The following is a 13,228-nucleotide window of genomic DNA, read 5'->3' as shown; positions in this document are numbered from 1 at the left end:
AAGTTTGTTAATTAAAAAAAACCAACACAGCTTTCAGAAAATGTTGTTTTTTTTTTTCTCTCCTTAAAGCACATGAATCTCCTTTAAACAGCTATGCTTTCTCAGGTGTCAGGTGCCATGCAGAGATCTTAGTTGTATATTGTCATACGCTGTCTGCTGTGTGTTTGAGCTCATTGGCATTAAAGCAGAATTCCTCATTCAGTAACATTGACTTCACTATGTGCATGACATTGTATGAGGTCCTGGGAATTAAGACTACTAAAACGTGCTCCTGTTAGAGAGAAGTTCACATCTAGGTATAAGTGGAACCCAGATAACATCTTGAGGTCACTGTGTACTCCTAAAGATCTAGATAACAGGGGCCAGAACCCCTATTCTACTTTCTGTGGAAAGTTCAATCCTCTTAGTAATCTTATTGTTGTAAATTCCCAAGAGTTTTATGTTCTTGGGCTAGTTCTGACTCTGACTATAGCTTACGAGCTCTAGATTATTATTTTTCAGTTTCTACCTTTTGAAATTTCCTTCTTTTCTTGATTCGATTCCTCCCAAAGCTACCAGGACCTTAGGGTTTGTGAGTTACCAGAGAGAGGTTGGTAAACACATCATGTAAGAAGTCATTTAAATTTGCGTTTTAAGCCTCCTGTTGGGTCCTCCCAGCAACCCTGGCACTGTTTAGTGTCCATGTAATCCTGGCCCCCTTTCATTGGCTAGCTCCCTTTCTCTCTCTTGTGTCTTTTTCCTGAATTGGCTTTAATCCTATCAGCTCTATACAAAATGTATCTGGAATCTGATTAATCCGAGCCACCACCATCTCCCACCTAAATTTTGCAACAGACTTGTTGTAACTGGTCCCCCAGGCTATGTTGAATACAGTAGTCAGAACATAATCCTTTTAAAATGTAAAGTAGATCACAACATTCCTTAGAACTCTTGAGTGGCTTTCTATTAATATCTCAGTAAAAACTCTTTATCTTTTTCTTTCTTTTTTGAGACGGAGTCTCACTCTGTTGCCCAGGCAAGAGTGAGTGCCATGGCATCAGCCTAGCTCACAGCAACCTCAAACTCCTGGGCTCAAGCGATCCTTCTGCCTCAGCATCTTGAGTAGCTGGGGCTACAGGCATGCATCACCATGCCCAGCTAATTTTTCTATGTATTTTTGGTTGTCAGTTAATTTCTACTTTTAGTATAGACAGGATCTTGCTCTTGCTCAGGCTGGTCTCAAACTCCTGAGCTCAAATGATCCTCCTACCTCGGCCTCCCAGAATGCTAGGATTACAGGTGTGAGCCACCTCTTTTTCTTTTGAAAGTCTTTTAAGTACTACAAAACTATTACTCTGTTTTCTTGCCTACTGTTTTCATAGTAGTGGACTAGTTTGTTTTTTTCTTAAACAGGTAGAACATGCTCCCGCCTCAGGGCCTTTGTACTTGTACTCTGCCTGGTATGCTCTTTCCCCAGATATCTCATTCCCTTCAGGTCTCCTATTTATTCTAATGTCATTTTCATTTAGGACATTCCCTAACCCTTTCCTTATTTATTTATTTATTTATTTATTTATTTATTTATTTATTTTTGAGACAGAGTCTCACTCTGTTGCCCGGGCTAAAGTGCCGTGGTGTCAGCCTAGCTCAATAGCAGCCTCAAACTCCTGGGCTCAAACGATCCTCCTGCCTCAGCCTCCCAAGTAGCCAGGACTAAAGGCATGTGCCACCATGCCCGGCTAATTTTTTCTATATATTTTTAGTTGGCCAATTAATTTCTTTCTATTTTTTTAGTAGACACGGGTCTCGCTCTTGCTCAGGCTGGTTTCAAACTGCTGACCTTGAGCGATCAGCCCGCCTCAGCCTCCCAGAGTGCTAGGATTACAGGCGTGAGCCACCATGCCTGGCCTCTTTCCTTATTTTTTATCATAGCATTTATCACTATCTGATATTCTATATATTTTGCTTGTTTCTGTATTCCCTTCTCTCTAGATCAGGATTTCACAAACTACAGCATTCATCAGAATGGGCTGGAGTGCCTGTTGAAGCACAGATTGCTGTTCCTCACCCTCGGCATTTCTGATTCAATTGTCCAGGGCTTGACAGTTGACAAGTTCCCAGCAGATGGTGATACTGTTGGTCCATGCATCACTCTTTGAGAACCGACATGCTAGAATTACTCTGTCCAGTATGGTAGCCACTCACCACATTTATCTATTTAAATTGAACTTAAATTCAAGTTAAATGAAATTAAAAATTCAGTTCTTTAGTTCATTAGTTCAATGGCCACTATATTGAACAGCACAGGGATAGAACATTTCCATCATTGCAGAAAGTTCTATTGGATGTATTACTCTAGAACATAAACCATATAAAAATGGATTTCTGTTTTAGTGGCTTTTTCCTTTTTCTACTCAGAGTTATAACCTTATATATCTGGTCCACCTGGAACCTAATTTAGTGTAAGGACTCAGGTTAGGTACATAACTTTTCTTTTGCATTAGTTTTTCCAGTACTATTTATTGAAAATTCAATTCTTTCTCCAGAAATTTGAAATACCACTATCATGTAGTATTAAATTTGCATATGTATTTGTGTCTATTGCAGAATTCTCTGATCTGTTGCAATTATCTGTTTGGGAGTAGGAATATTTTTTAAGACCAAATTGGCTTTTGAAATTATCAAATAAAGAATTGAACCTGAAGTTACAGAATTAAGGGTTAAAGTCATGAAGAAGTTCCCTGGTTTTCAGTTGCCTTTCAAAGAGGCATTTTTATTAGAGAACATTTAGGCTGCATTGAGTTCAAAAGTCATGACGTAGGCTGAGAGCTGTGCCTCAGGCCTGTAATCCTAGCTCTCTGGGAGGCCAAGGCGGGAGGATCACTCAAGGTCAGGAGTTCAAAAGCAGTCTGAGCAAGAGGGAGACCCCGTCTCTACTAAAAACAGAAAGAAATTAATTGGCCAACTAAAAATACATAGAAAAAATTAGCCAAGTATGGTGGCGCATGCCTGTAGTCCCAGCTACTCGGGAGGCTGAGGCAGAAAGATTGCTTGAGCCCAGGAGTTTGAGGTTACTGTAAGTTAGGCTGACGCCACAGCACTCTAGCCCAGGCAACAAAGTGAGACTCTCAGGAAAAAAAAAAAAAGTCATGACATTAACTCTAGTTAGCATGTAATCTTTTTGGTATAAAATCTGGTATAATTTATAAGGTTTTTAGATATCCAAAATGACTGAGGCAATAGGCCATTATGTTAATATTCTTAACCAATTATTCATCCCATTTGTTAAATTAGAAAATTAATATATCACAGATATACCAGAAAGGCATATCTAAAGGCTACATGGAGTATTAAATTGTTCTTACCTTTAAAAATGGAAAATACGTTTTTCCTTAAATGTTTGTACATAAAAAAAAAAATAGTGGTACAAAAATAGGAATTAAAAAACAAAATAAAACTTTAATAAATATTTTTGTCTTATTGTGTGATTCTGGCAGATTCTAAAGATCTATACATTTAAGAAATAAAAGATGTTTGAAGTATAAATGTTAATGTTTTCATATTTATTGACACGTTTATAGAGAAATAGAAATATAATCTTCACATATTTACTCATAGAAAACAGCAGACAGCTATCCATTTGGTTGGCATTGAAAGTTCTCTCCTCTTCCAGCTTAACTGCATTTATAATTATATTTTATTTAACTAGACATTACCTAATCCTTAACTTTATTTACTATCAAAAGTAAGTACCATTTCCAAATCTCAAATTTGGTATGTGGCATCAAATTGCTCTCATAGAGTACTATATTACCAAAAAATAAACTTCCGTAAGACCATTATGCCAGTCTGGGTGAAATTTAAAATGTACTGTCCAAAGACAAAATGTGGATGATTATAGGCAAATTACATATGGGTATAATGTGTAGCTCAAGAGAAGGATGTAAAACTCCTAAATATTATTGTGCAAGCATCTAATAAAGACATATGGAATGTATCTTAAGGACAGGCATACAATCTCAGTCACAACTACTTCAGTTTGCCATTGTAACACAAAAGCATCCTGAGACATACTGTGTAAACAAATGGACATGACTATGTTCCAACAAAACTTTATTTACAAAAACAGTCTGTGGGCCAAGTTTGATCTGCAGGATGTAATTTGCTGACACTTGATCTATTCTATCTAACAGAGTTTTGGATCTGAGAGAACAGGTACACCACCATAATACTTGTACTGTGACTCTGGTACCTAGAAAATATTAAATAATCTTTGATTTAAGAAATCTGTACTACACTCTTCACAATTTTGTGGGCTTTAGGATTTTGTGGGAATATAACCAATCCATAAGCTAAAGGCTACCAGTACTGTAGTCTAAATAATATTGCAAAGGAGCATCTGCTAAACTAAATGACTGCTCTTAGGTAAGGAAAGAATTCCTCCTCTTGAAATTTATAATGTGAAAACAACGTGGCAAATAAAAACATACAGGTAATTTTTGGACCAACAGTAGGATCCAAAGCTCTCTTGAATACTACCCAGGACTTTTTAATGATTACATTTTTTGTCTGCTGAAATATTTTTTAGATTTTTTTTTTAATTTATCTTTATATTTTATTTTGTTTTTCAGAATATTATGGGGGTATAAACGTTTTGGTTATATGTATTGCTTTTGCACAGTTTGAGTCAATGTCATAAGTGTGCCCATCATCCAGATAGTACTGTAGTTAGAATTTTAAGCTGCTTTCACAAATACTATTTGTAGCCTTGCTTTTTCAATTGTGGAGGTAACAGCATTCTAAAAAGAATCCTCAAAACAATGACTTTAATAGTTAATGGTATTGTTTCATGGACCTTTATGATCAACATTACTCTTGTTTTGCAGTAAACCTATGATGGACTTATTGATATTCCTCTGTGCACAATATCACTTAAATCCATCAAGTTACACAATTGATCTGCTGTCAGCCGAAAAGAACCACATTAAATTTAAGCCAAATACACCAATAGGAATGTTGGAGGTAGAAAAGGTGATTTTAAAGCCAAAAATTTTGGATAAGAAAAAACCTACACCTATAATACCAGAGGTAAGAATTCCATTATAGATTTTGATGTCTTGTAACTAAAACATTAAACTGATTTTTCAGTCATTATTGGTAGTTCATTATAAATGAAATAAAAATAGACTTTTCAAATTTGATGTGAACATGGCTATCATATTTTCCTAGGCCACTTTGTTTAGGATTGTTGGTTAGTGATCCTTGGATTAACTAGAATTTGGGGAATACTTTAGATTTTAAGTACTCAAAGTGACCAATATGATTGTATAAGAATCTGACAATTATGAATGATTTGTATGTTAGGCTACTTTTTATAAAAGTATTTTATATTTAAAGGAAGGTTTTAGCATCTTAATGAAAATTCATCTAATTATTAAAATAATTTTTTGGCTTTTCTATACTTGGTAAGCAGCAGTTGTAACTTATATCTAAGCTGTTAATTTTTGCTATACAATAATTGTTTTCTTTATGAATTTTAAGCTAAAATTTTTAACCACAGTGATTCTAATATCATTAGTTCTTATCTACAAAATTCTGTTGCTATAAGTAATGGGATAAATGTTTATTGGTTTCAAGAAATACTCATGAGCATCAACCATTTTTCACTGCACAAAATATATCATTTTTTGTATATGAAATGATAGTTCATTTACATATGAATTGAATACATATAGGCTTGTATTTTCATATTGTTATGAAGCTTTTTATAAAACAGTTGACAAGTTTTTTAATGATATTAAAACATTTGCTTTCTATACTATGCAATTGAATATGAAGTATTAAATAGGATATTGGGCTGCTTTCTGTCTAAAAATTTGTCAAATTTTTTATAAAAAGCTTCATAACAATATGAAGAAAATACAAGCCTATATGTATTCAATTCATATGTAAATGAACTATCAATTTAATATACAAAAAATTGATATATTTCGTGCAGTGAAAAATTGTGTTTATCCATATTTATCTAGATGGAAGAAGTTATGCCTATTGATAGGATTATTCATGGGGTTTTAGTTTTATGAATAAATGTCTTTGAAGTTCTGCAAACTGTACATTTCACTTAGTATGGTCACATGTTGCTAAGTCCATTATATATAGAATTTAACTCATTTAATTCTATATATGGAATTTAATTCAATTACATCAAAATAATGAGATGCTTAAAATCTTTCCAGTAATTTTGAATTATTACCATTAGATATCTAAACAAGGGAGATTTTAATATCTCCTAAAATATTAAAATTAGCCAAAGTAGTAATAGTAACAACAACAAAAGCTAATCACAATAGCTAATGTTTATTTATTGATAATTGACTATGTGCCAGACAGTGTGCTAAGCTCTTTATATGGGTTATCTCATTCATCATGTTTCCAACAGAGAAAAATGTCCATGATTTAACCAAAATACCCCTTTTTCATTAAGACAAAAGACAAATCATTTAAAAGATAAATATTCCTCGAATGATAGGATAAAATGTATATAATTTTGTATTATGTATATTAGCTAATTTTAATGTAAGTATATTAAGGAACAAAATAAAAATATCAGTAGTACTAGATATGAGGCTATTTTCTTTTTAGGTATAAATCTATTTAATATTTTACTATACGGGGGTTATGACTTTAATCCAGACTTAATAGACAAGCTAATGATAATTTCTAAGATTTCGCTTTGGATTTAGAAAATGTTAATCAAAAAGGAAAATTTTACATCAAAATAGAAAAGTACTGTTTATTGTATGAATATGCAACTATAGATTATCTCATTCTAGACACTATAGTATAAAGTTTGTTTCAATAAATAATGATATAACTATGGCTTTATTCTATGTTTCAGAAAACTGTGAGAGTAGTGATCAATTTTAAGAAAACACAGAAGACCATAGTGAGAGTTAGTCCACATGCATCACTTGAAGAACTTATTCCTATTATATGTAGCAAATGTGAGTTTGATCCATTACATACACTGTTGTTAAAAGAGTATCAATCTCAGGAGCCCCTGGACTTGACAAAATCTCTTAATGACCTGGGATTAAGAGAATTATATGCCATGGATGTCAGCAGAGGTAAATAAAGCTTTTGTTTTATTCATTTAACAAGATGTATATATGTGTATATGTGTATGCATCATGTTTGTATTTAGGTGTTCTCAAGTTCATAGTGGGAAGTTAATGGATCCTATAAGTTTAATTTCACATCTTCAGGAATAAGAAGAGAAAACTGGCGGGCGTGGCTGCTCACGCCTGTAATCCTACCTCTCTGGGAGGCCGAGGCGGGCGGATTGCTCAAGGTCAGGAGTTCGAAACCAGCCTAAACAAGAGCGGGACCCCATTTCTACTAAAAATAGAAAGAAATTAATTGGCCAACTGAAAATATATAGAGAAAAAATTAGCCATGCGTGGTGGCGCATGCTTGTAGTCCCAGCAACTTGGGAGGCTGAGACAGAAGGATTGCTTGAGCCCAGGAGTTTCAGACTGCTATGAGCTAGGCTGACGCCATGGCACTCTAGCCCGGGCAACAGAGTGAGTCTCTCTCTCAAAAAAAAAGAGAAAACTAAATGTAAATAAATTTTATATTTAACTTGCTTTATATTCCGTTATTGAAATAGGAATGAAAAACTTTTTCAGCTGTCGTCCACATTTTATATTTTTCTATCTACCTATGAATTTTGTTTAGCAAGAATTTAACTCAATTCTTTGTGGATTTGAGACTTAAACAGAAAATAAAAATTTACATGAAAATTCATTATTCTAATTAAGTGTGAACTACTGTAGACTCACTATGGTTTTATTTTTTTAAATTTAATATTTTCACTTTATTTTTATTTATTTATTTATTTTCTCTCTGCAGGACTTGCTAGAAAGTGTGTACTCACTATGGTTTTATGTGAGTCTTAATTATTCAAATCTGGAAATTTCTTGCCAATTTTTTTCCTAAGGTTAGCATTCAAAATAAGCTGGCTTATAAAACAAATCAATCTAATTCCAAAAACTTTTGAAATAGCTTCCAGTTTTAATCTATTGAAGTTATGTAATATATTAAAATTTGGACATCATATATCTGTCCATATGTATGATGTCTAATAGACACATGCCAACTTTATTCACCATAAATCTAGGAGAAATAAATGTTTAATGAAGGAGGCAATTATTTACATACTATATGCAAAGAGAACCTCAAACTCTATCCTGAGGTTGTGGCTTCATGTAATCTATAGATTACTTTTTCAACTCAGTGATGTTTTATACTTAAATAAACATCATTTTTACAGTCAATTTACCCTCTTTTATACCCCCTCCTTCTGTAGCCACTTCTGTTACTGCCTTCAATAAGTCAACTTTACAAGGTAAGACATGAATCAATAGAAACAGATTATAACATGAAATTGGGTAAATTGAAAATAAGCTTCTAATTTTACCTGTTTTCTTAACATTACTAACATGTACATTCTAAAAAGATTTTAACTTAGAAAATCTTTGGCTTTTATTTCCTAAAAAATATAAGTATAGATCCCCCTCCCCCTTAATTTCTGAATTTAATTACAATAATTTCATTTCAATAAATGTTTAAAAATGATACCATTCTAATGGTGTGAGAAAGCATATTCCTTACTCTCACACAAGAAAAAATGATTTTGCTAGGATCTTTGTTGGGTACAAATACTAATGATTTTTGATGCTACCATGGAAGGATCTTTGGTTATTTCCACTGAACATAATTCTGAATAATAAAAATATGTTCATCATATGAAATTTTGCAGCCATTAAATTGTGAATATTTTGTAATAACATGGAAAATGCTTGTACTAAAATTAACTTTTAAATGATATGTGTTTAATACAATATGTAAAATATAGTTTTACATGAAATTTCTGAAAGGAAATACATAATTTTAATAGTGGTTAACTTTGGGTGGTAGGGTTATTGTAGGTTACTTTTTTCATATTTCTTTTCTTTATATTACAGAATTTTAGAATAGGCATGTATTATTTTCTTTTTTTTTTTTTTTTTTTTTTTTTTTTTTTTTTTTTTTTTTATTGAATTACTCTAAGATGTGTAAGGCATGTATTATTTTCATAGAGAAAAACTTTATTAAAATCTTCCCATAATAATAAACTCTGGAAGTCTTTTTTCTCCTATTAAAAAAAGATAGGCTCAAATAATTGATTACTGCAATAATTACCACCATACCAAAAAAAAAAAGAGAGAGAGAGAACCTTACACTGTACACATTATGTGTTACTGGAATTTTCTGTCTTTATCACAGTTTTCCCAAAGCACACTGATTCTCTCAATTCTAAGAATTGAGCCCACATAAGTAATAGTGTGATTATTTTTTGCTGGTACATATCATGAAGACTAGCTTAATCAAAGGTGCTGAAAATTCTTATGATCTTAAAATGTATACTGCCTCAGAATGAGAAAATACATTTTGAAATTTTGACACTATGTTAGTTATCAAGCTAATTTAGCAAGCTGATAGAGGAAATAGCTTTATCTGTCTGGATCTCAACCTTCTACTGCTATAACAATAATAACAATTGGAAAAAAAGTGTTATCTGTAGTTCTTTACAGCATCAACATTTTGTTACTTTACTTGGCTCTTGATACTGACTTTGCAGTTCTCTACATATATAACCCTAAGAAAATTTCATAATCTTTTAGGCTTCATTTTGAGGGTATCAAATGTATAGATTTTTAATATTCTTTATAATCACATAACTATGTGGTTTATTAGGATATTAAATGTTGCAGAACCATAAGAAATTGGAAGAATAAAATTAAGAAATCTCGTTTACAGTGTCAGGATCTACAAGGTCAATCCAAATGCCATAAATGCCCTTGCCTCCTTATTTTGTCTGATATTATCAGAAGGCTTAGAACTTTGGATGCAACTACTCTTAGCCCCTCTTCTAGAAACAGGAAACTAGTCTTTGAGTTGCTTTTCTCGGTAAGCTCGAGCCTTTGCTTGTCTTAGTGTTTAACTCTGATTTGCCGTGATCTCTGACATAGAGCTTTACGTGAAGACTTACACAATAGCTAGTATGGAGGATGAGCAGGTGCCTGGAAATCGCCTTACCCAAAATAACTATATGCAACATTCTGGTTATATTTATTGTGTGGCTATGTGAATTTTCCATCTACTGTTGTAATGAAATTTAATTGTATATCTACAGCCAATACGTGGTGAATTCTATCTTAAAATGAAAAAGTGACACTTCTAGAAAAATTACAGATATCATAAATCATCTTTAAATGGACACTAGTTTTAGTTCTGTCATTTAATGCCTTCATGCACGTTATTCAAACTCTCTAGTCACTTAGTTCCTCAGATGTGTGATGGTGTGATACCACTGCTTTCATTTCTTACTTCTGGCAGGGTCAATGCTAACATCCTCCAATGAGAAAAAAAGGCTCAGAGTGTTAACTTTATGATACCACTCTCACAGGGTTGTTCTAAGAAATAAATTAGGCACATGAAACAATGTTTAACTATAAAGCATTATCCACATGTTTGTTAACATTAGTTGTTAGCATTGTCAAGCTCATTGTGCAGAATGCATGCTGCTTGTTTAATATTTGAATCATCAGATATAAAAGTTTTAATTATTAAAACATAATTTGCCTTTAATATGTTATTGAGGCATATTGCATTAATATGTTTATTGATGTTAAGTGGCTTTGTTTTCCTGGAGTAGCCCCTTTTGTGTCATAATTTATTTCATTTTAATTTTAAACATTTAGCTTAAAGTATTTAAGACTGTACATTTACCCCTAAGTTCTGGTTTAGCTATATCTCACAAATTTCAATACACAGTACTTTGTTTTACATGTCATTGAAATTCTACGAATTATATGGATTTACATAAAATCCATATGTTTCTTATATAAGAAATTTTGTTTGAATTTTATATATTTCCATTCCTTGTCATTATAAATTAATTTTTAAAATTTTCTATTCCTTAGTTGAAGCAACCAGGTCATTTGTCTTACAGAGTTTCCCACATTGAAAATTTTGCTGATTATATCCTATTGTGTCACTTGACATTTCTTTGTCCCCATTTCCTATAAATTGTTAAATCTAGAAATTTGATAAGATTTTGGTGAGACACTTTGGGCAAGAATACTTCATAGGTGGTATTTTGTACTTCCATTAGCAAACACATGATGACAAGTTATTTCTCTGATGATCATTGCCTGTATCTTAATTAGGAGTTGAGAAATGGTGATAGTCTATTGCAAACATTTCTTTAATTATTAGCTCAGATATTTCTAAAACAGCAAACTTTCCTATGTCAGCCATTTGTGAAGGTAAAATTCAGTCAGAAAAGGTAGGCTAAAAATCTGATTCTTTTCCTTCCTCTGTTTTTAAAATAATGGACTAGTTATCTACCATTACACAAAGGTTGACAATAAGGATGAATCATTTTTGTTGTATCATTATGAATGCATAGAATTGAGCAAATGTGACATGTTTCAATTAGTTACTCTTATGATGCCAAAATTGTCCTGATTTTTGCCAATGGAAACCATCTCAGCTTCCTGAGTCCTTTTAACATGATCCTGGTAGACTTTGATAGCTTGCTTTCTGTGACTAAATATTCTAAGCTCATAATTATACATTTCTTGATATTAACAAACGATCAACCATTGTCAAACAATCATGGTTCCTTTTAATTGGGAAATGGAATTTAGAGACAGTGTGGGCCAGGGTGGCTCAGTAGTACTAGATTTGTCATTGTTTGTAGCCCCTTTTAATTGATGCCAAGAAATACCTTTTGGAAAAATTTTAAAGGAATATTATGTATGCAACCCTGAGGTTTGACATTCACCTTTCTAATTAAAGTAGGGTTTCTTAGATTTTCCTCTGTTAACATTTGAGATCAGATAATTCCTTATTGTTGGCGGCTACCTTGTGTATTGCACTGTGTTTAATGTCATCATTGCCCTCTACCCAGTAAATGCAGTTAGCACATTCTCCCAAGCCCATTCCCGGTTGTGACAGCCAACATTATCTCCAGAAATTATCAGATGTCCTTTAGAGGGCAAAATTTGCCCCCAACTAAGACCCGCCAGAATAAAGAAGTAACAACTATGAAACATTTAACAATGTACTAAGTAATTATAATGACGTGTTTTGGAGAATGAAATATTTCGTGGTACTTTAGCTATCAGACAGAATCATCATTAAAGGGACAAAGTGTATGATAGCAACATCATATCTCATTTAATTTGAAGTGTACTTTTTACTTCTGAAATGTTGTTTATTATGTACAGAACACGGACTCTGACTCAAAGAATTGAGTATATGTCCTAGCTCTGTCACTTCCTCATTATTGGGGCCCTGATCTTAGTTTCTTTAAGCTTCAGTTTCCTCTGCTGTGAAATAGGAACCATATTTAAGAACCAGCTTTAAGAATGTAATAGGATATAAGGTCCTTAGCAGAGTGCCTGGCTCATAGACTATAACTAGCAGCTTCTATCGTTAGATAAGTTTTTAAAGGGGGAAAGTAAGAGGAGTAAATCTTGGAAGTTAACATTCAGGTATAAAAGTAAGATGTTTTTCTTCTGTTTTAGAGTCCTGCCAAATATCTCCAAACCTAGACATTATGAAGGAGAAAGAAAATAAAGGGTTTTTCAGCTTTTTTCAACGCAGTAAGAAAAGGCGAGAGCAAGTAAGCATTTAACATTTTTTTATAAGATTCTTCTAATCTTTTCTGTTTAAATTATAAGTGCTTTTTATCTTGAAATTACATATAGATTTTGCCTTTAATTCTTTATTAGACTGCAAGTGCCCCTGCAACCCCTCTAATAAATAAGCACCGCCCGACTTTTGTGAGGTCCAATACCGTTTCTAAACCGTATGTTTCAAACACCCTGCCGTCGGATGCACCCAAGAAGAGGCGGGCTCCGTTGCCTCCAATGCCAGCGTCCCAGAGCGTACCCCAGGACCTGGCACACATCCAGGAAAGGCCAGCCTCTTGCGTAGTGAAATCCATGAGCGTGGAAGAAACAGATAAGGTGCGTATAGTTTTGTTTCTTTTTGTGTTTTGTCATTTAAATTTTATTTCATTTTTAGTTATTATGGATGCATGCCTAATAGTTGTATGTATTTATGGGGTGCCTGTGATGTTCCGATATAGGCATGCAAGGCGTGATGATCAAGTCAGGGTAATTGGGATATCCAT

The 13,228-nt window shown here is 33.2% G+C and overlaps 1 protein-coding gene across 4 annotated transcripts in view; it reads left to right on the top strand.

The window, feature by feature from the left end:
- Positions 1-13,228, top strand: part of COBLL1 (cordon-bleu WH2 repeat protein like 1) — a 186,222-nt gene that overhangs the window by 103,391 nt on the left and 69,603 nt on the right. For 3 of the 4 annotated variants that reach the window (XM_012750024.3, XM_012750028.2, XM_012750026.3), the window contains exons 3-7: positions 4,866-5,067; positions 6,878-7,106; positions 8,348-8,386; positions 12,618-12,715; positions 12,825-13,061. In XM_012750024.3, the coding sequence (XP_012605478.2) occupies positions 4,866-5,067; positions 6,878-7,106; positions 8,348-8,386; positions 12,618-12,715; positions 12,825-13,061 (805 nt within the window). The remainder of the gene's footprint in view (positions 1-4,865; positions 5,068-6,877; positions 7,107-8,347; positions 8,387-12,617; positions 12,716-12,824; positions 13,062-13,228) is intronic. The other variant, XM_012750025.3, reaches the window with a different exon arrangement.

The sequence above is a fragment of the Microcebus murinus genome, chromosome 8, assembly GCF_040939455.1.
Source record: "Microcebus murinus isolate Inina chromosome 8, M.murinus_Inina_mat1.0, whole genome shotgun sequence".
Taxonomy (NCBI): Eukaryota; Metazoa; Chordata; class Mammalia; order Primates; family Cheirogaleidae; genus Microcebus; species Microcebus murinus.
Note: the sequence above shows the minus strand (reverse complement) of the source record. Positions and strands in the feature narration are given on the sequence as shown.